The sequence below is a fragment of the Microcebus murinus genome, chromosome 12 (assembly GCF_040939455.1).
Source record: "Microcebus murinus isolate Inina chromosome 12, M.murinus_Inina_mat1.0, whole genome shotgun sequence".
In the NCBI taxonomy this organism is placed as follows: Eukaryota; Metazoa; Chordata; class Mammalia; order Primates; family Cheirogaleidae; genus Microcebus; species Microcebus murinus.
In genome coordinates this window covers 93,644,900-93,666,569 of record NC_134115.1, presented here as the reverse complement: position 1 = coordinate 93,666,569, position 21,670 = coordinate 93,644,900, and the positions used below count along the sequence as shown (strand labels likewise).

Below are 21,670 nucleotides of genomic sequence, written 5' to 3'. Positions count from 1 at the left end.
AATGTGGTTTATCTATACAGTGAAATGTTTTGGGTTTTTTTTTTTTTGGAGACAGAGTCTCACTTTGTTGCCCAGGCTAGAGTGAGTGCCGTGGCATCAGCCTAGCTCACAGCAACCTCAATCTCCTGGGCTCAAGTGATCCTCCTGCCTCAACCTCCCGAGTAGCTGGGACTACAGGCATGCGCCACCATGCTCGGCTAATTTTTTGTATATATTTTTATTTGGTCAATTAATTTATTTCTAATTTTTAGTAGAGGGTCTCCCTCAGGCTGATTTTGAACTCCTGACCTCGAGCAATCCACCAGCCTCAGCCTCCCAGAGTGCTAGGATTACAGGCGTGAGCCACCTCGCCCAGCCTGGCCCAGCCATGAAATGTTGTTTAATCATAAAAGAAATGAGGCCAGGCACAGTGGCTCACACCTATAATCCCAAGATGTTGAGAGGCCAACACAGGAGGATCACTTGAAGCCAGGAGCTTATGACCAGCCTGGGCAACATAGTGAGACCCCATCTCTACAAAAAATAAGAAAAATTAGTGGGGCGCGGTGACTCACGCCTATAGTCTCAGCTACTCCAGAGGGTGAGGTGGGAGGGTTGCTTGAGCCCAAGAGTCAAAGGTAACAGTGAGCTATGATGACACCACTGCACTCCAGCCTGGGTGACAGAGCAAGACCCTGTCTCAAAAAAAAAAAAGAAAAGAAAAGAAAGAAAATGAGATGAGATATTGATACATGCTATAATGTGAATGAAACTTGGAAACATTATGCTAAGTGAAAAGAACCAGACACAAAGGCATCTATTGTATGATTCCACTTCTGGGAAATGTCCAGAGCCGGCAAATCCAGAGACAGAGGGCATATTTGTTGTTGCCCGGGGCTGGGCTTGGGGGCGCTGGGAGTGACTGCCTATGGGTCAGGGTTTCTTCTCCCTGATGGAGATGTTCTGGGACAGATGGTGGTGGTGGTGGTGGTTGTGTCAAACTGTGAGTATACTAAAAGCGACATCGACTTGCTGTTGGTAGAAAAAAAAAAAAAAAAAAGCGACATAGTTGTACACTTGATAATGGTTACACTGGTAAATTTATATTATGTGAATTTTATTTCTTTGAAAAATATAAGTGAACAATCAAGTCAAGTGATTCCTGTAACTTTATTATTTTTTTTCAAAATTGTTTTAGCCAGTCTAACTCCTTTGCCTTTCTGTGTAAATTTAAGAATGAGCTTGTTTATGTTGACATAAAATCTTGCTGGGATCCTGATAGGAATCGAGTTAAACCTCTAGATCAGTCTGGGGAGAACTGACATCAATGCGGGTGAGTCTTCCAGTCCGTGAACATGGTCCTCGCCTCCATTCATTTGGAGCTTTGGTTTTTTTAATAAGCATTTTGTAGTTTTAGCATACAAACCCTGTACGTTTTATTAGATTTATTCCTGTCTTTCATTTTCAAAAGCAATTATAAATGATATTGCATTTTTATTTTTATTTATTTATTTTTAATTTTTTTGTTATCTTTTTTACTTTATTTTCTTTGGTGGCAAAAACAATTCAAAGTGGGGAAGATGCATTTTTAATTTGGTATCCACATGTTCATTTTTATTATATAGAAAATACAAGCCGAGTGTGGTGGCTCACGCCTTGTAATCCTAGCACTCTGGGAGGCCAAGGAGAGCGGATCGCTCAAGGTCAGGAGTGCTAAACCAGCCTGAGCAAGAGCGAGACCCCCGTCTCTACTAAAAATAGAAAGAAATTAATTGGCCAACTAAAAATATATATAGAAAAAATTAGCCGGGCATGGTGGTGCACGCCTGTAGTCCCAGCTACTCGTGAGGCTGAAGGATTGCTTGAGTTCAGGAGTTTGAGGTTGCTGTGAGCTAGCCTGGGCAAGAGAGCGAGACTCAGTCTCAAAAAAAAAAAAAAAAAAAAGAAAGAAAATATAATTTTTATGTTGATCTTAGGAAAATAAATAATTCAAAAATCTAAGCTGTTGGAATTCTAAATTATTTTAAGCCCTAAAGAAACGTGATTACAGGGCCAGGCATGGTGACATATGCCTGTAATCTCAATACCTGGAGAGTCCAAGGTGGGATGACTGCTTGAGGTCAGGAGTTTGAGACCAACCTGGACAGCACAGCGAGACCCTATCTCTACCAAAAATTTAAAAATTAGCCAGGCGCAGTGGAGCATGCTTGTGGTCCTGGCTACTCCAGAGGCTGAGGCAGCAAGATGGCTTCAGTCCAGGAGTTCCAGGCTGGCTGCAGTGAGCTGTCATTGTGCCACGCCCCCAGCTTGAGCAACAGAGTGAGGCCCTGTTTCAAAAAAAAAGAAAAGAAAGAAAGAAAAGAAAAGAAAAGAAAAGAAAAGAGAAGAGAAATGTGAGCCTGAGTAATGTGACAGGCAGCTGTAACCTTTGTTTCTTTTTTTGTTCTTTCTCTCTGTGTGCCTGTGAAATGCTGAAACTTCCAACTTCCCCTGTGGGAAAACGGCCACTGGTCTGCTTGTGGTTTGTGTTTTTCCCTGGCAGGTCCTCAATTTGGCTTGGTAAACCTCCACTGATTGGACAGTTTGGCCTGAGTCACTTATTTGGGTCAACAACCGGAGTTAGGTCGGAAGAGAGTAAGCCACGTTATAGCAGATGAATAAAAATTCGTTTAATAAGATGTTATCGTTTGGAAAGTGTGACTCACCAGGCCTCTTAGACAGTTATTTGAGCAAGAGGGAAAAAAAAGGTCAGACTGGAGCCAGCTCTGGTGCCAGCAGGGCAGGGCAGCCATACAGGGCCAACCCTGGGGCTGCAGTTGGAGGAGCTGCCTAGAGGAGCCTGGGAGCACTCCTCCGTAGACCACCGATGGGAAGATGTAGGGGACTGACACATATTTTCCTAGTTTAAGAATTAAAGTTAGTGAGTAATGTACTTGTTCTGCCCAGAGTGTTTGAAAGTAATCTGTTCCGGACAGGCTCCTTGTGATAAACAAGGCTGTTGCCTAGAGGCATAACAAAGGACCTGAGCTGCAAGTATGCAAGAGCTATCCTGCCCCACAGCATTGGGGCTCTGGAAGCCACATGATAAACATATTGTTCCTGTGATTGCTTTGTACACCCCATAAGAGGGCTGGTTAGTCAATGACGGGTAAGACCCCTCAAGGGAGGGGCGACCTAAGCCAGGCACAGCCACCGGGGTTCAGCCGAAGATCTTAGGGGGTCACCCTAAGCGAAGCTGGGGATGAGAAATGCCCCCTGTGGCTCGCCTTGCCCATCCTTGCTAATCTCGGTCCTTTATCTATGCCTAGTGCCTAGAGCAACCACCTTGAAATTCTGAGTCAGGGGATATCTGCTTCCGTAAGGCTACACATTCCAGAATTTATGGCTATCCCTGCCACGCCTGGGTGGTTACCTACAAGGAACTAACTTTAATCTTTTAGAGTATAAAAACAAAACTGACCCAGTATATTATTACTCAGTCAAACCTGTATGTGTGTGTGTCTGTATGTGTGTCCGGGTTTTTCTTTGTGTTCTACGTTTGTGTTTTGTGTTCTGTGTTCATCCTGTAAATGGGCCATGACAGGAAGACGCCCAGGGGGCTTGTGCGGGGGCTTCTTTCAGAGGCTGTGGGATGTTTCCTGAATTTGGAAAGGCACAGGGAAATCTGACCGCCCTGTTGGTGAACTTTGGTCCCCTGCAACTCGACCACCAGCTCCAACTGTGGCGTCAGCTCTACAGCCAGCGCCAGGTCCTTCTCCAGGTTGGCAGCAGAGCCTTCCTGGCCCTTGCCTGTGGTTGCAGATGTTCTCGAACCACACCGGGGTCCGCCTGCTGGCTCAGCACAGCACAGCCAGACACTGGGCTGAGAGGTGCAGGAGAAAGAGGCACGTCCTGTAGACTTTTCCTCCGGCGAAAGAAACAGAGAGGGAGAGAGAGGTGGGGGGGGGACAAGAAGTCACGTCCAGTTTGCAGGGGGTGGGAGCCTTTATACTGTTTGGGGCGGACTGGAGACTTTTGGCGGGAAAAGCTGGGGCGACCTTTGGTGGTCATTGAGAAATAGGAGGGGCTGGCGGTATTTTCAGAATCCAGGAACCGAAAAACGTTCTCATCTGGGTGGACATCCAGGTGTTGTTTGTGTTCAGTGGGCCGGCAGCCGTCCTTGGGGGGGGTCTGGTCTCGTGTAGCCTTTTCTTTTTGATCTAGGGAGGGGAGGGGGGCCGCCACCAGCCTTACACGGGACGTGGACGGAGCACTCAAGGCCCACTCCTGGATGGAGTCTTCAAGGGCAGGGGTACGCTTCAGGCTGGCACAACTGCAAATCAGTAACGTGGAGGAATATCCTCATGGTGGCGCCGCCGCCAGCGGGAATAGGGCCCGCTCCGGCCCGGTCGCCTGGACGGCTCCCGGAGGCCGCCAGGGGGCGCTGCCGCGGCGACCGGAGCGCGGCGCGGGTTGGCCCTCGCGGGCCGCCGTACGCGCTATAAAAGGCGCGGCGCGTCCTTGCACGTCCTCTGTGAACGGCGGCGGCGGCCATGAGGCGCGCGTCTCGGGCCCCGGGTTCTCCCGAGCCCCGCGGGGCGGGTCCTCCGGCCTCGCCTTTCGGGGCAGGCGTGGCCGCGCTCTCCCTGGCGCTGCTCGGCCCCGAGACCCGGACGGCGGCGGCGGCGCGCGCGGCCCGCAGGTAAGAGCGCGCTGGCGAGCGGAGGGGCTCGCCCGGGTCACCGCGGTCCCACCTGGCCGGCTCCGGCTCCGGCTGCGGCTGCGGGCGGCCCGCGGGGCTGGGAGGAGCAGGAGGAGGGTGTCGGTGTCTGCGGCGCCGCCGCCCACCTGCCTCCCCGCCGGGCCTGGGCTCGCGGTGCGGCAGGTCCGGACCCGCCCGGCTCTGAGCCGCAGGCTGGGGACGCGGGACGCCGAGGAGGAGCGGCCCTGTCCGAGGGTGGGAAGGCAGCTGCCCCGGCCGTTCACGTCGCGCCCGCTTTCGCCTGGGAATCTCCCGGAAGCCCGGCGAGGTGGTGGCACGGTGGGGGAGTCTGGTCATTGCAGAAGAGCGTCCTCCCCAAATGTATCCACGAGCCTTCCACAGCCGCCGCCTCTCTCGCTACCTGAGCCTTTGAGGAAGTCAAGTGTCTCTGGGTTTTTTCTTTAAAACGTCAGTTGTCACTCCTCATTGGGCTCGGTCCAAAAGTTAGGTGGTTTGTCTAGTGCAGGGGGTGTGAATGCTGCTGCTCGGCTGGTGGAAAGGGGGAACTGCTCGGTTGTCTCGGGCATTGCCTGGTTCCTTGATGTCCGCAGAGGTACAACAGCCAGTATCCTGTTGGGTTTCGTGCAGTGCCGGTGTATCGTAGCCTGCGTTTCCACACACACCTGCCAGATTAAGCAGGGAGTGAGGGGAGAGAAGAGAGTAAGGCGGGGTGGATTTTCCTGGAATGGCCCTTCTAGGCAGGAGTTTTCTGGTGGCTGGGACCCTTTGGTCTGTCTCCTGGGAGACCAGATGCAGCAAAATATACTGTAGTGCAACCCTCTTCTGTGATCTTGGCAAGATTTGTATGAAATGTTGGTTTCTTCCTTAGGGAGTTCGCTTACTGGCAGCTACACCCGTGAGGGATGCTGGGGTCTTGGGTAAGTTGACACGTCGGTTCTGGAACGGGTTCACCTTTCAAGTACAATCATCCCCTCCCATCTGACAGCCTACTTGACTGTAGGGACATCTTGGCCCTGCATCTGCATGGTAGGGAAGCTCCCTCTCCAGGGGAATAAACGTGAACTATTTCACCTTCAACACATGCTGCCCCTAGAGGCGTTGCAGATGTGGCTGCTGTGCTGCATTTGTGTCATTAGGTGGCGGAGAGAAGAGAGGCTATGTCTACGCTCAGCGTTCTGACCCATGGACGTCTGAATGATTATTAGTCCGACACTTAGCAATGCTCCAGCGCAGGGCTTTGTGCTGCTTCCCCTTGCTCTCATTTTGTGGACCTCGATCTATTAGTGCCTGGATAGTAGCTCTGGGAGAGCGTGGCCGTGTGGGTGCAGAAGGCAGGAGGGCTTCCTGGCCAACATGCTGGTCAGCCGGGTTTACGCAGCACCACTCAGTCCTCAGGAGAGCAGGCTGAGCACTTTCTAATCTTCACTTTTGGACATCAGGGGTCTGGGAGGGACAGTGGGAAGGTAGAAGGTGCCCTTAGCAGCAGCAGCCTTCATACGTCAGTTTTAAAAATTAGTAATAGGAAGAATAAAGGACAACACCTGATAGTTGATTCATTCTGTGCACCTTGTCAAAGGGGTAGTGTTTCCGAATCCTCTAGGAATACAAAGCACTAGGGAAGGGGCTGCTGGTGCTTGGTTCAGTTGATGGTAGCAGCTTGTACTGTCCTCTTGCATCTGTGCCAAGCAGTTTTGTTATTTGATACAGGTAGGAACATGACTGTCAACCTGTGAAGGTCGCCTTACCATGTGAGCATTGGCTAGAGTGACCGGTGGCCTCAAGGTAAGAGGAGAGGCGAAGGCTGCCCACTCTGGCCCTGGGCGGGAAGTGAGTGGCTGCCCTGCAGATGCTGCACTGGTCCTGCCAGCACCACAGGTGTGGCTGCTCTGCTGCACCTGTGACATCGGGGCAAAGAGAAAGTGGCTATTTCTACGCTCAGTGTTCCGAAACCAGTGAACACTAAGAATGGTTTGTAGCCTGACATTTCCTAGAACCACAGGGAGGTAGCATTTAGCTTTTGCTTTGGAACATGACCCCCTGGTTGCTCCACAAGGGGTGGTGGCATGTGCGGTGATGACAGTGCCGCACTTTCAGATATCGCGGGGAACCCAGGCGAGACCGCTGCACTTGGTTTTCATTTTCTTCATCTATGAAGTGGGGCCAGTTACCAGGATTAAATGAGACTGTGTGTGTTTAAAGCCCCTGGCACATGGCCACCTCTTGGTACAGTGAGACTAACCGGGAGAGGGTCTCATTCCTAGAATTCCCAGAGTATCCTCTCCTAGAGAGGACAGTTCTCCAGATCTGTCTGGGGAGGACTTGGGCAAGTGTGGCTAAGAACCTCAGGGGTGGTACAAACTGCCTGTGTCCTGGCCACCATTGACACTCCTTGGGTGGTCCCCAGACCCTATGCCCAGAGGAAGGGCCCTCGATGGTGGTTCAGGAGCTGCCTCACTCTGGTGTTGTCAGGAGCCTTGAGACAAGCAGGACAAGAGGAGACGTCTCTGGGTCCGTTATGGAACAGGAATGCCAGAGGGTCACAGTAGGGTATGGAACGGGAATGCCAGAGGTGCACAGCAGCATTCTTTCTGTTGGAGACCAAAGTCAGGGCCCTTTGGGGCCCACCAAAGGCCTGTAGATTAATGGTTTTTAACCAGAGTGATTTGTGTGCCCTTCCCAGGGTATGTGGCAATGTCCAGAGATACCTTATTACATCTTCATAAAATGGGTGGAAATGGGGGTGCTGTCTAGCGGGCAAAGGCCAAGGGTGCCGCTACACATCTTAAAGCAATGGTCCCCAACCTTTTTGGCACCAAGGGACCATTTTCATGAAAGACAGTTTTTCCACGGACTAGGCACGGTGGCGGGGAGATGGTTTGGGGATGATTCAAGTGCATTATGTTTATTGTGCACTTTATTTCCATTATATTACATTATAATATATAGTGAGGTAACTATACAACTCACCGTAGGTTGGGGCCCTGCTACAGTGCACAAACTGACCACACAACATAGAATTATGTGGCCCCTAAACCAACAGTGCTGGTATTGACAAACCTTCCTATAGGGTCACATAAGAATAAAAATATATAACTTTAAATACAATTTTGGGAATTCACAGTTGGGATTTCCTAGAGATCATTCAGTGAATCCGCGTTAAGAGCGAGCCTTGGTCTGCTTCATTGTCCTGTTCGTTTTTCAGATCTGGAGTCCAGGAGGGACGGAGGTGCAGCTGTGGGCTTTGCCGCCCTGGGACCAGGCACATGCAGCGTCTGAGGCCCGCCTGCACCAAGCCACACAGCTGCAGACTATATTCTGCTTTTGTTTCAAGGGTGGGCAGGCTGATGCTGGTCCGTCCTGCTGCCTGTGGCCTCAGCCCTGGGTGGGGCTACACCACGGCTGCCTGGGGGCACCTCGTGGGACCACCGCATGCAGAACAGACTTTGTATCACTTTAATCAACCCTTTTAAAGCCCCACCTCAAGGATCACTTGAGGCCAGCCTGAGCAACAAGACCTCCGCTCTACAAAAAATTTAAAAATTAGCCAGTGGCATGTGCCTGTAGTCCCAGCTCTCAGGAGGCTGAGACAGGAGGATCACTTTAACCCAGGAGTTTTAGGTTATGGTAAGCTATGATGCTGTTGTACTCCAGCCCGGGCAAGAGTGAAAAAAAAAAAAAAAGATTAGCATTAAGGATATGGGCCTTATGGGTTGGAATTTTAAGCAAGAGGTTTTAAAGTGAATGGAAAGATTTGATGCACTTCCAAGGAGAGTATTTCTGTGTTGGCAAAACTTGAGAATAAATTGGTCTTGAATTCACTGTATCTTGATTTGAACTTTCCTCCTGGGGGGAATTCCTGTGGGGAGCACGTGCAGGGGGCTGGGAAAAGCTGCAGTGCACTATCACCTGGCTGTTGCCTAGATAAGGAGTTTCAAAACTAATGGCTAATTTTTGTAAAATCTGTGTTGATACTAGAGTATCTTTGTCTGTTCGTGACCTTTACCATAAACCAAGCCATAATCCAGGCTTGGGGGGTCTCCTAGACACCCTCAACCACCTGACTGCTGAAACACTGCGAGGGGAGAGGCTGGGTGAGGGCTCTGGGACAGCAGAGGACTGGGGCGAGGTGCCCAGCTGCATGGACTGGTGGGCCACCACGCTGGGGCCTGTGAGCAGTGCCGCACATCACATAAAAGCTATTTATTTACAAGATTTCTTCAGAGTGACAAAGCCCATCTGGGCCCGGGCGGGTCCCCCTTGGGTCAGCTCCAGGCTCCTGCCCTCCGTGTTCAGCCTTTCCTCTGAGCTCAGAGGGTCCCATCTGTGGGCTGCTGGAATCCAGGGAGCCCTGATGCTGTGGGACGGTTCTGTGATGGGTTGCTTGAGGGAGGGGAGGAGAGGCAGCTGCCGGGCCGGCCCCCCAGGATGGCCAGGAGGCGAGCCGGTGGTGTTAGGAGTACTTGGTGTTGGAGATCTTCTTCCAGAGCAGTGTCTTGAGGTGGCTGAGCACCAGCGAGTGGTGGGCCTCCACCTGGCTGGCCAGTCCGCTCAGCGTGGTGCAGGTCCGCAGCTGCGAGCCCAGCTCCTCGCGGAGGTCGGCGGGGGCGCCAGGCAGCAGGTAGTCCCGCAGCAGCTCGCACACCTTGGCCAGGTTGGGCTGGATGAGGTCGCCCTTGCACTGCCTCATGAGCCTGTCGCAAGGGGCCCTGCAGTCGCGCCCGTAGGTGCAGTCCGAGCTGTGCTCGCAGCGGCGGCCCTGAAGGAAGCGGCGCACGGCAGCCTCCGGCGCCACCTGCTGCAGGTCGGCCATCTTGAAGTCGTAGGTGGCCGTGTAGCCCACGTTGGCCAGCGTGGTCTCACACATGTAGAAGGTTCCGTAGGAGCCGTGGAAGAGCTCCTCCACGAACTCCAGCAGGCCGATGGCGATCTTGGCCCGCCAGGGCCACGCGGGCCCCAGCCACTGCTGGAGGGCACTGTGCAGGGCGGGCGGCAGCAGCGGGCGCAGCAGGGGCGGCAGCGCGGCCACGTGCCAGGGCCCGTGCGGGATGCCCTCGGTGAGGTAGAGGTCCCCGCAGTAGCCCAGCAGCCGGGAGGCGTGCTCCTTCTCCTGCAGGGACAGCAGCAGCAGGAACTCGTTGCGCTGCAGCAGGGCCCACACGGACTTGGCTTCGGCCAGGGACACCCGGCTGTCCTTGTTGAAGTCAGCCATGAGCAGCACCTGGCCAACCAGCGCGGGCAGTGAGGGCAGGTCTCCCAGGTTCGCCTGCCGTTTGGGACCAAAAGGGAGACTTGGTCATCTTGGAGCCCTGGGAGCACGGCCTCCCCTGACCTGGTCCTGGCAAGGCGGCTGTGGGGAGACTGGCACATCTGCCAGGTTGGGGTCCCAGCCTGCAACCATGTAGCCGGAAGGGACAGCCAGCGACACGGGGGCCCCTGACCCTCCCTGGCCGGCGCTCCTGCTGCTGCCAGTCAGGCCTGCCTGATTCCCAGCTGCCTGGGGTGCTTGTGGGGACCTGGGGTGGTGAGCACCGGGGCACAGAGAGGCCTCCGAGCTTCTGGGGGTTAGACTCAGCCGAGGGCAGAGGCTGGCAGGTGCCTTCATCCCTGAGCCCTCGTTCCCCCTCCTGGCTGGTCCTCAGCTCCTGCCACGTGGACCTGCTAAGGGGCCTTGGCTCTGCCAGCCCGTCTGGCCCCCACCCACCCTGCAGAGGCTGCTTCCCTGGCCTGCACTGGGGGCGCACAGGTGCCAGGCTGCCCACCGCATGCATCCTGGGCACGGGCTCTGCAGCTGCAACAGACAGCCCGTCCGCCTCCCAGGAAAGCCGACTGACCTTGAGGAAGCTGAGAGTCATCTCCCGGAATTCCTTGATCGAGGTGCCCCGGGTGGGCTTGTCGAACAGCACCAGCTCCCGTCGGGGGGGCATGTCCGGCTGGGCCTTAGAGTCGAGGGCCTCCTCAATGCCACACTTGATGGTCACATCCTTGTCCCTCCAGAGCCCGCTGTACACCTGGACGGGACCACAGGGGTCCTCTGTGCCGATGTGCCCCTCCCGCCGCACGGGCAGCCTCAGCCCCAGGCCCACCCAGCCCTGCCCGCGGGCATACCTGCTGGCCCGGGGCCGATGACAGGCAGGTCCTCCACTCCACCTTGTGCAGCTCGCACAGGTCCTGGCAGATGGAGCCTGAGATGATGCCTTTGCGGTACTGGTCACACTGAGGAGACAGTGCCAGGGTGTGTCGAGGACGGGCTGGGTGGTCAGGCCCCCTGCCCCCACCGAGCCCCTCTCCACACCCACGATTCCTGGGAAGGAGGGAACCAACTGGCAAAGCAAGGTGGACATCGGTGGGAGGGTGGGCATCTAGGGTCCCATCACATCTGCCAGTCTGTCCCAGGACCCAGTGTGCCGGACGCTGCGGCTGCAGCCCTTTTCTCAGGGACTTCAAGCTGCTGGAGCTGGTAGCCCGGCAGCCTGGCGCCCACGGCAGGCCCTGAGCCACGCGGGGGCAGCACCGTGGCTGGTGGGGCGGCTGGATCACTGCAGCCCAGGGTTCCCCGCACCTCCACAGGCAGCGCCAGGCCCTGGCACGTACCATTGGCGGCTGCAGCATGAGCCTGTCTGCTGCAGGGTGGCCCCCACCCCCACCACGTCCCATTAGGAGGACACCACATCCTAATGGTCAAGCCCAGGCCGGTGGCCAGAGATAAGAGTTTAGGGACATGCACTCTGTTCCTTGTATGGATTGCACATCGCCCCCACTTCCTCCTGACTCCCCATTCCTGCCTTCTGGGACCCGGGCAGGCCCTTCCCTCCTGCCTCGTGGCGCCCTCCCTGCCCAGGGTCCTGGTGGTGCCCTGAATCGCTCCTGGGACACCAGGAGGAACACAGGGCAGCCCTTGCGCCAGAGCACGGCCAGTGTGAGCAGGTTTCCCCTGTGAGGGGCCCTGGTCGCGGGTGGGGCATTAGGCTGTCCCCCAGGTGAAGGAAGAGTCCTGGGAAAGGCACACGGTAGCACCACGCCCAGCGGGGTTAGGGGGCTGCCGGCGGCTCTGGAACTGGACAGCCCCTGGTGCCGGCTCCGCCCAGAGGCAGGGCTGCTTGGTTTCCACGCCCCCTTCCCCGCGGACTTGGTCCCTTCCTCCTTGTGCCCTGACATGCGGCACAGGCCCTGAGACGCTGTCCTACCCCAGGTGCGGTCAGGACAGGGCGCCCCTCGTGGAGGGGACGCTGCGAGGTGGTGACAGAGCCCACCTGCTGCCCCCAGCCTCGAGCTCCTCGCCCGTGCGGTGGGCGAGCACTCCCAAATCCTGGGGCGATAATGTGGCACGGGCGGGCTCAGAGCGCAGTGACTGCTATCATCAGTGCTGTTTGCCACCGTCAGCTCAGAGAACAGCACCCTGGGGCTGGACAATCACTCCCAGCCCTGTCCTCCCTGCCAGGCCCGCCCCAGCCCCCGTCAGCCAGACGAGCAGGGAGACACCCCTGGCAGTAATGAAATCAGACGGGGCCCTGCGGCCTCGAGTCCCAAGGGAAGGCGGGGAGCCGGGAGGTGACGGGGCGCCCATGGAGCCCAGCCCTTCCTCTCGGGGCCATGCTGGGTGAACTCCTGGATGCACACCGGTTGCCACGGAGCCGGGGCACTGTCGGCCAGGCTTGGAGGAAGGAGAGAGGGAGGGGTGTGCGGAATATCCCGCCATCCATGGTGGGGGAGGGCAAGGGCTGGGGACGAAAATGAGACTGAGCCAGCCAGAGGCCAAGGACTCAGCCACGTGAACCAGAAGGCAGTGCCCGTCCAGGGGCGGCGTGAAAGCCACAGCTCTTCAGACCAGACCAGGGACACTAAGAAAACCCCACACCTGTAGGCAGGCTCTCGGGGCCAGGGTTCTGCTCAGAGCCCCCCCAACACGTGTTAGGGGACTTATACTCTACGCCGAGAACCCCCACAGCGGCAGGGCCTGGGGGACAGGAGGCTGCTCCACACCCCGGAGTATGGCGGGTGCTGGCCACGTGGCCCACCACCGGCTGGGAGCCAGGGCTCCAGGGCCCACACCCACCTTCCCTGCACGTCACCAGGGCTGTGGGGGCTTCCTCAGGTGCTGAGGCTGCCCACCAGGTCCCCTCTCCCCCCAGCCCTGCTAGCGCCTGATCCATGACCCCTGGCACCGTCCCCACCCGTGTGAACGTGGACAGGCCTGGGAACCCGAGGTATCTGATGCCCATGTGAGGCAGGCAGGTGGTGGGAGGGGACATCCCCACGGCCCCTGGGTGGGCCTCTCTTGGTGGGCCTGGGCTTCAAGAGAGCCAGGCTTGGCAGTGACCTCTGGGAAGGCCCCGGTGAGCAGAAGGGCCAGCCAGCCCAGGACGCTGCAGCCTCCTCCTGTTTGGGGGGCACGTCCTTCTGCTCCCCGCAGCGGCCTGCTTGGCCTGGCACACAACACCGGTAGGTGTTGAGAACACACCTGCCGGTGCCCTAACCACCTGCTCTCTGCGCCCACAGGCCTGTGCCCAACCCTGGCCTCCTTGGTCCCCAGGCCTGGCCCCTCCGCCACTGCTGTCCTGCCCATGGTCCTGCACAAGATCTGTCACAGGGGCTCTGCACGCCCGGATCCCCACCCCCCTCCCCCATAGCCACCCTGTCAGACAGGGCTCTGCAGGGCCCAGGGCCGGGGAGCCAGGAGCGGTGGCCAGAGCAGGCCCGCCTGAGCCCCCCCGCAGCCCCCTCGACGCCCGAGGAGTTCCTGCTGCTACAGGGCAGCGCCCGGCCCCAGGTGGGGGGCGGCATCGGGACCTGGTCATCAGGGACCTGGTCATCAGCGTCTCAAGGGCTCTGGCTGCTGGCAGGCCAGGTAGGGCGGGGTCAAGATGGCCACGGCTGTGAGGCCACGTGGGTGGAGGTCCACCCGGCTCTGGGCACATCTGGGCTTTGCCAGGAGAATGGGGCTGTCACGCCCTCCCCCAGCCAGTCACACGGCACAGAGAGGAGCTCACACGCTCACACACCTGTGCTCATGCTTGCTCACACACGCACCTCCTCAGCTGCTGGGGGGACTTTAGCCCCATCTCCCTGGGGTGCAGGTTCTGGAAGGCCATGCTCTGCACCTGCTTCGGGGGGCCCCTGCCCCAGGAGGAGCCCCCGATGCCACCCAGGCAAGCACCAGTCTGCAGCAGTGAGAACAGCTGCCTGTCCTCATCCCCCTGCCGAGACGTCCTCCCTCCCAAACATCTCCGGAGTCTGCCCTGTCCCCAGCCACCGGCCCGTCCAAGCCGCCCATGCCCTTCTGGGCACCCACTGCAGCCACCACCTCCCCCCGCTATCTCCCCACTTGCCCCCCGCCCCCCAATCCTCCACCCTCTGCCAGGGGCTGCTCTGCAGAGCGCAACTTCCACCTTGAAACCCAAGTGGCCTCGCGGCCGTAGGCCTAAACTGGCGCCTCCAGGGCCCGGCCAGCATCTCACCCACACGCCGGGCGACACTTACGATGACCACCTGGCAGACGCGGCCGCGACACAGCTCTGAGTAGGATGAGTAGTGCAGGTAGAGCATCCAGCTGCCCGCGAAGACGCCCAGCCAAACCAGGAACACGGACTTGACCCTGAGGCCCGGGAGCCGCCCCTGCTGGGGGAAGGAGCCACTTGAGACAGTGCTGTCAGTGCCCTGCGTATGGGGTTTCTCTGACCCCCATTTCACAGATAAGGAGCCTCGGCACCCCTTGGCCACCGGCAGCCCCTCCGGCTTCCAGGCCATGTCCACCTCCGGCTCAGTGCCCCCCGTCTTGGGTCCCTCCCCAGCGTGCGGTCGACAGGCAGGGGTGGCACCTCCCAGACTTACATTTCCTGGACAGGTAAAAACACATTTCAAAATGAGGGGGGGTGGCCAGCGCTTTCTTTTGCTGAATAAAGATACGTCATAGAAACTCTCCTGTCTTGCTCGAATTTCCTAACGTTTTCACCTCTGCACCAGCTCCCATGAGCAACACCTGGCAGTTGGGGAGGGTCCACCCGCCACAAGCCCCCAAGTGACACTGCCCTTCCCGCTGCCGTGCGGATGGGGCTGCACACCAGAGCTCACAATGGCCGGCCGAGGGGCACAAGCAGCCCCAGCATCTGTGGGGGTGCAGGAAGTGTTCAGCCTCAGGGGAAGGAAATTTTGACACATGCTACAATTGGGGTGAACCCGCAGGGCATCATGGGGGTGACCTGGGCAGTCACCAGGGGACATATCGTGTCTGATTCCGCCTTTCTGAGGTCCCCAGAGGTGTCCATAGAGACAGGTAGAAGAAAGGTGGGGGATAGAGAGGGGCGGGGGAGGAGGACTCGGTGTTTCCTGGGGACAGAGCAGCAGGCTGGGAGGACGGAAAGTTCTCCAGGTGGCCGGCGGTGACGGCTGCGCAGCAGTGGGAATGTCTTTAATGACACTGAACTGTGCACACAAAAATAGTTAAAATGGTAAACGTCATGGGTATTTTAGCACAATTAAAAAAACATAAGGAGTCCCTGTCCCTCTGCCAGAGGCACCAACCCAGCTGTCTGGGGTGGCCTTGGAACTGTGCTCACAGAGGGCGCTGGGTCACTCCGCCTCAGCCCCTCTGCCTTGGTTTCCCCTGCTGGCAAGTGGAGTCACGGGTGTGAGGGTCCCAGAGTCCTGGCTGAGGTGCTGGGGGCACTGTCTCCCATCCAGCCCTCCCAGCCAGGTTTCCAGGGGTGACAGCAAGGGACAGCTGGGGATGACCTCCATCCCCGAAAGCCCTGCCCTAGCAACTGTAGCCCTCTTAGGGTGCTAGTGTCTAGGCACGGCCAGCAGAGGGGGCTGTGTTGCCAGGGGCACGGACATCCTCCACCCACAGCTGAGCGCAGGAAGGCACAGACTTGGGGGCCAGCCTCCCCCCAGAGGAGGCCCTGATGCTGGCGCCAAGCACCCCCGTGGCCTCCTGTCCACCTGCCACCAGGGAGAGGCTGACCACTGGGCCAAGCCATGTCCCCCTCCCAGGACCTTCTGGCCAGACACACGCCCCACAGCCCCAGGGCGGAGCCACAGTCAGGAGCAGAGGGCTCCAGCTCTGCTCAGTCCTGGGGAGCTCGGGGCTGGGGCAGGAGCCTCCTCCTCTGAGAAATGGGGCCGCCGCTCCCCACCGAGGACAAGGCCCAGCCTAGGCGGCTGGGGGGACCCCTTCCCCACCCCACTCCTGCTTCCTGGGCACCAGCTCCCTGGGCCGCCACCCCAGGAGGGGCCGGGCGGGAGGACTCCAGGGAGCTGAGGGAGGGGCACAGCTGGGCTGGAGACAGCCATGGCCCAGGTTGGGCCCCCGCACCCCCCCCCCAGGCCCACTTGTCCCTGGCACTGCATCTGTTTCCGTCTGATTTGTGCAAAAGGAAAAACAGGAAAGCAGAGAAACAGTGGGGGGTGGTGCTGGAGGGGGTGCTGTTTTGGCAGGATGAGGTCGGGGAACTTCTGGCTCAGGGGAGCACGCCCTAGGCAAGCCGAGCACAGAGGTCCAGCATGGGCTGAGGGTCTAGGGGACAGCCAGGAGGTGGGCAGCCTGCGGCCGTCGCTGGACCCAGGGGCTGCCAGGGTTGGACAAAGTGACCCAGAACTAGGGGCCCAGCCCAGGAACCGCCCATGCCCCAGCCAAACACACCAGGGCTCAGGCTTTTTGCGGGAGGCTCCCTCTCTGGCCACTCCCCTGGAGCCGTCCCTGACTCCCCTGGGGCCTCCAGGGTACCAGAGGGGTTTTGGGGGGCAGACTGGCAAGTCTGGAGGATGCCCCTCCAGGCCTGGGCTGGGCTTTGCAGGGACAGGATGGGACCAGCTCCCTGGTCGGGGAGGTCGCTCAGGGGTTGGTAACAGCACAACTGTCCACACCCAAATGCCCCTTGCCACCAACCCAGAAGGGTGTTTCACAGGCAGGGAGTCTGAGGCTCAGGGCGAATGGCCACACTGCCTGGGGGCGAGGGGCTGGGCTCGGACCAGGGCTCTCCCCCTGAGCCAGCCCCAGGGGAACCGGCCCAAATCCCTCTCCTACTGTTCCTGGGCAGAGCTCAGAGGGCCTGGAGCACTGCTCTAGGTCCCTGGGTCAAGGCCCTTCCTCAGGGCTGGGGGCAGACGCTCACCCCACCTCCTGGGTACGGAATGGTCCTCCAACCCCTCAGCTCCCACCTTGCCCAGGGCTGGGCTGGGTCCACCACACCCGGCGGGCCCAGGCAGGCAGGGTGTCTGGGCCCAGAGGGTCACACTGCAACCTGTGAGTTTCAGCTGCAACCCCTCTGCCCAGGAGGGAACTGAGGCCAGCCATGCCCTCAGCAAGGGCAGGACCTCCGGCGCCGACCCGGGACCCCTCCGACCAGGCTGGCTCCCTCCCGCAGGTGGCTGGGGTCCTGGAACGCCTGGGAGGACGTGGAGACGGGGGGTGGTGGTCCTGGACGGCTTGAGACTGATGTTGCCTGGCCGGGCCTCCCCAAAGCCGGTGAAAGGGGTTCGGGCAGCTAGAGCCCAAGGCCGCCTGGGCCTCCCTTGCAGGCGGTGACTGCTCCAAGGTCACCCTGGCCAGGGCCCGGTCCCTGCTCTCTGGCTGGCTGATGGGATGACCCAGGAGCAGGTCAGTATCTCCTAGAACGTTTCTATGTGTCCCAAGTTTTCTACAGCAGAAAAACACACCTTATTTTTTAAGTGGAGAGAAAAGGAAGGGACCTCGGTGTGGCCTGTGGACCCCGGGGAGCAGGGTCTGGCCTGGGCGGCGGGCGCTGCCAGCCCGCAGCATCCACCTCTCCCCACCCCTCTCCCGTTCCGGTCCTCTCCAAGTCCCCGGCCTCCCCACCCGCCCGGGGGCCACCCCCTCCCCACCCGCCCTCGTTAACCCCTTGGGTCCTGAATCTGGGCCCACCCTCCGCGCTCGGCCCCACCCCCGGGGCTGGACGTCGCCCTCCCGCGCCCAGAGGCGGCCGGGTCTGCGTGGCGGGCGGCCCCGGCCTCGCGCCAGGCCCCGCGCTTACCTGCAGGCCCTTGGAGAAGGGGCAGAAGAGCACGAGGTGCGCCAGGCGCCGCAGCCGCCGCATGGTGGGCGCCGGCCGGGGCGGTGCGGGCCCCGCGCCTTGCTCGGCCTCAGCCCCGGCCCGGCCCGGCCCGGCCCGCTACGGCCGCCGCCGCCTCGCCATGCGGGCCGCGCGCCCCGGGCCCGCGTTAAAGGCGAGGGCGCGCGCCTTTCTGACGGCCGACCGCGGCGCTGGGGGCGGGGGCGCGCGTGGGGGCGCGCGGGGGCGGGGGCGCGCGGGGCGGAGCTGGAGGCGCGCCGCAGCCGCTCGGGTGGGGTGGGGAGGGCGCCGAGGGCCCGCCTCCCGGAGCGGGCGCGGGGGCGCGGGGGCGCGCGGCGGGGGCTGCGGGCGGGGGGCGTGTGCCGGCTCCGGGAGGCCTCCCGCGCGGCCAGGGGCGCGTTTCCACTCCCGATCCTGCGGGGCTTCCCGGCGCGCACGGGCGCGCAGCCCCCGCCATCGCCGGGGCGCAGAGCGAGGCGCCCGCGAACGCTCCCGGCCTTTCGGGTGAGCCCCTGCGCCCCGCATCCTGCTCCTGACGTCCGGCCCCTACGACTGCCGACTGCCGAGGCCACTGGTTTGGCGGCTGGCGCTGGGCGACACGCGAGTCGCCTCCATCCGCTTTCGTGCGCAGGTGTCGTGTGGACACGGGTTCCATTTCGCTCTGGCAAATACGGGGGGGGGGTGCTGCTGCGCGGTGGGACGGAGGGACCTTAACTCTGCAGCCACCCGGGCCTTGGCCCCTCCCTGGGGAATGGGGGGGGTCGTCTATCCAAGTGGCTCAACCATTAAAAGCAAATCGTGTGGTTTCCTCTCATGACGCTTTGAGACATTTTTTTTTGGGGACAGAGTCTCTGTTGCCGAGACTAGAGTGAGTACCGTGGCGTCAGCCTAGCTCACAGCAACCTCAAACTCCTGGGCTCAAGCCATCCTCCTGCCTCAGCCTCCCGAGTAGCTGGGACTACAGGCATGTGCCACCATGCCCGGCCAATTTTCCTCTCTATATATTAATTAGTTGGTCAATTAATTTCTTTCTATTTATAGTAGAGCTTGGTCTTGCTCTTGCTCAGGCTGGTTTCGAACTCCTGACCTCGAGCAATCCCCTGCCTTGGCCTCCCAGAGTGCTAGGATTACAGGGGTGAGCCACCGCGCCCGGCCACTTTGAGACTTCTTTATGCTTCTGGGTATCAGTCGATTATCAGACATGCGACCACGTAGATTTTTCTCCCAGCGTGTGCCTTGTCTTTTTGTTCTTTTAGCAGTGTCTTTCAAAGAACAAAAGTTCTTGATTTTAATGAGGTCCAATTTAACATTTTTTTTTCTGTTACGGCTTGCGCTTTTAGTGTGTGTCATAGCTAAGAAATCTTTGCCTAACCCAAGGTCAAAAAGATTTTCTTCTATGCTTCCTTCTAGAAGTCCTGCAGTACTGGGTTTTGCGTTTAGATCAATGAGCCAATTTCGAGTTAATTTTGCATATCTCCCGAGGTGTGTGGATCAGGGCAGTGTTCCGGTTTTTGGTTTTGTGTGTTTGTTTGTTGGGATGCTTTGCACTTGGATATCTAGTTGTTCCAGCACCGTCTGTTGAAAAGAATCTTTCTCCACGAATTGCATGGCAGGGTGTTAAACTTGGGGAGGCGTGGCCAGGCAGGACAGGACTCCGGCCGGGCACAGAGCAGGGAGGGGCCCGTGGGGGCTGAGTGGGCCAGGCTGGACACTGCGTGGACAGGGCCGGGGAGCATGAGGATGGGAGAGGGGCCGGGGGACCCTCCCAGCATCTGTGACCCCCAGAGCAGCTGGTAGCCAGACTGGGAGGAGGGACCATTGTGTCCCCAGGTGACCCTGTCTCCCGCCTCAAAGCCAGGCACTGCCCCAGCGAGGGTCTCAGAGCTCTGAGAAAGGGCTGAGCAGGACGGAGGGTGAGAGGCAGAGCGCCAAGCACCGGACCTCGCCCAGCCCGGAGGGAGGCCCTGCCACGTCCCGGCACCTGGGAGCCTCCTCCAGAGGCCCAGGGTCCCACAGGTGTGTAAGGGGTGGCCTGTCCCCCTCCTGCAGGAGGACTGGCACCAGGGCAGGGCAGGAGTGGCAGCTCAGCGGGAGGGTGCAGAAGCCCCTGGATTCATCCGTCTGAGTCGGGCGAGGCGGTGGCAAGGAAGGTCTGGGGCGGGTTCCCAGGGAAGGCTCCCTGGAGGAGGTGGCGCAGGAGGGTGAGTGGTCCCTGTGTCAGGATATGCTGAGGAGGGTGGGCGGACTAATACAGACCTGAAGTTGGACCACATGCCAGGTCACTTGTCCACAGGAGCCCCCAGGAGGTCACGTGGGCCAGGCAGACACTCAGGTGCCACCTGGCCACCCAGAGACTGCTCCGCCCCACTGCAGTCCAGGACCCATGGTCAGTGTCCATGGTCAGTCCAGGGGACACTTCCAGCTGCCCTGGGGAGGGATCTCCCCATGTCCCTCAAAGGCCGAGGCTGTTCAACACCTGTGGGCAGAGCCCAGCCAGCCCCTGTGGGGACGGGAGGGGCCCTTGCCTCGGTCCTCCAAATGGAGGATGACTCGGCCTCTGCCCCTTGGCTGCCTCTGAGAGGGAGGAGAAGGTGGGGACTGTCCCCCAGGCAGAGCCCACCGCCCATGTGCGGGACAATGGGAGACTGCTCAGGTGGGGCCCATGGCTGCGTCCGGACACTGGGCGTGCACCCCCACCGGGCCAGCAGGCCAGGGCCTCTCCCGAGAGAGCAGCTCGCCTTGGCCGCTGGGAGAGCCCCAAGCTGGCAGGACGTGGGGGGCCCAGAGACAGCCGTGCCAAGCCCACTGCCTCTGTGACCGAGGGCTCCTGGCCTGGGCCTGCTGACCAGTGTGGCTGGTGGGGCAGCGGCTCTCGGCCGCTCCCGTCCCCTCCATACTCAGCTGCCGCCTGGCGGGGGAGCCAGAGGCTCCTGCAGGACCAGTGGCCAATGCCACCACCTTGGAGGAAGGCCGTGCTGTCCAGCGTGCGTGTGCATGTGTCACTAGGCCAGTGCGTGTGTAAGGGGACAGGAGAGCTCAGCTAAGAAAGCAGATGCAAAGGCCACCGAGGGCAGGATCCCCTTTATAGAGAGAGAAAGGGTCAGTGGGTGCCGGGCCGGGGCCCCGCGGGCGAGCCGGTGGTCTCAGGGACAGGGCTGGGCCCTTGGGGGAATGCCCACCGCCTCTCTCCTCTGCACCCCACAAGGCTGGTGTGGTTGCCACGCAGACTTCTCCCCCGGCACCTGGCATGGGGGCTCCCCAAATCCCTGTCCAGACTCTGGGGGTGCTCCAGAGGGGCTGCTGCTGATGTCAGACACCCCCTGGTCACCTGCTTCATGGGGGTTCCAGGGTGCTGGGGGCTCAGGGCCATTTGCTCACTATGAGTGAAGGTTCTGGGACTGGGGGGACAGAGAAGCCTGGAGGCTGCCCAGGGGTCCAGGGCCACCTCTCTGGCGTGTGGGTGACAGGTTAGGGGGTCTGGGGTAACCTCAGTAAAGGGGGGTTAGGGGAGGGCTCCTGAGAGTGGGCAGGACCCAGGACCACCCCCGCAGTGGGGCTGGGGGTTAGGGGGGACAGTCTGGATGCCGTCAAGGACTCAGGACCACCTCCCCAGGCATGGGGGGCTCTCTCTGGCTGGGAGTGGGGGCTATCACGCCCCCCCAGATGGCAGTCCCAGCCAGAGGTGGGCGCCTGACCCCCTGCGCCTGGATGCCCGTTTGCTGGGAGGTGGGGGCTCCGGGGGGCCGTGCAGGGCCAGGCACTGCAGGAGGGAGGAGAGCTCTGAGGAGCTCGCCCCGAGAAAGGCCGGGAATCGGGGACCACTCGCTCCTGCGGTGGTGCCAGCCCTTCCCTAAAGTGCCAGCTGGCCTGAGCTCACCGCGCCAGCGCTGGGAGCCAGCCCTGCGAGACTGGCCAGCTGGCCGGTCCGGGGGAATGGGACTGGGGGGGGGCTCCCTGAAATGCC

The 21,670-nt window shown here is 59.9% G+C and overlaps 1 protein-coding gene, 1 long non-coding RNA gene and 2 other non-coding genes across 5 annotated transcripts; 3 read left to right on the top strand and 1 right to left on the bottom strand.

Annotated features, from left to right (window-relative positions):
- The first annotated feature begins 4,484 nt into the window (after positions 1-4,484).
- On the top strand, positions 4,485-8,504 carry LOC105880776 (uncharacterized). The gene is made up of 4 exons (XR_001158384.2): positions 4,485-4,660; positions 5,550-5,598; positions 6,389-6,463; positions 7,884-8,504. It is a non-coding gene; the product is annotated as an uncharacterized LOC105880776 (long non-coding RNA).
- Positions 5,764-5,895, top strand: LOC142874737 (small nucleolar RNA SNORA17). Its single transcript, XR_012922371.1, has one exon. It is a non-coding gene; the product is annotated as a small nucleolar RNA SNORA17 (small nucleolar RNA).
- Positions 6,530-6,667, top strand: LOC142874729 (small nucleolar RNA SNORA43). The gene has a single exon (XR_012922365.1). It is a non-coding gene; the product is annotated as a small nucleolar RNA SNORA43 (small nucleolar RNA).
- A 362-nt stretch (positions 8,505-8,866) lies between the features above and the next one.
- On the bottom strand, positions 8,867-17,893 carry DIPK1B (divergent protein kinase domain 1B). Of its 2 annotated transcripts, XM_012782029.3 has the most exons (5): positions 17,668-17,893; positions 14,159-14,293; positions 10,787-10,894; positions 10,513-10,689; positions 8,867-9,944 (listed from the first exon to the last, which is right to left on the bottom strand). In XM_012782029.3, the coding sequence occupies exons 1-5, from the start codon at positions 17,728-17,730 to the stop codon at positions 9,132-9,134; spliced, it is 1,296 nt and encodes a 431-aa protein (XP_012637483.3). In that variant the 5' UTR covers positions 17,731-17,893; the 3' UTR covers positions 8,867-9,131. The 2 variants fall into 2 exon arrangements, with proteins under 2 accessions (XP_012637483.3, XP_075865314.1); XM_076009199.1 differs by lacking the exon at positions 14,159-14,293.
- Positions 17,894-21,670: the final 3,777 nt, after the last annotated feature.

Bases quoted from the DNA above. Each gene is read 5' to 3' on its own strand.
- DIPK1B (XM_012782029.3), bottom strand. From the start codon at position 17,730: ATGCGGCGGCTGCGGCGCCTGGCGCACCTCGTGCTCTTCTGCCCCTTC. The intron at 14,294-17,667 runs GTAAGCGCGGGG...TTCCCCCAGCAG, and splicing joins CCTTCTCCAAGGGCCTGCAG to GGGCGGCTCCCGGGCCTCAG. The intron at 10,895-14,158 runs GTAAGTGTCGCC...CTGTCTCCTCAG, and splicing joins GCGTCTGCCAGGTGGTCATC to TGTGACCAGTACCGCAAAGG.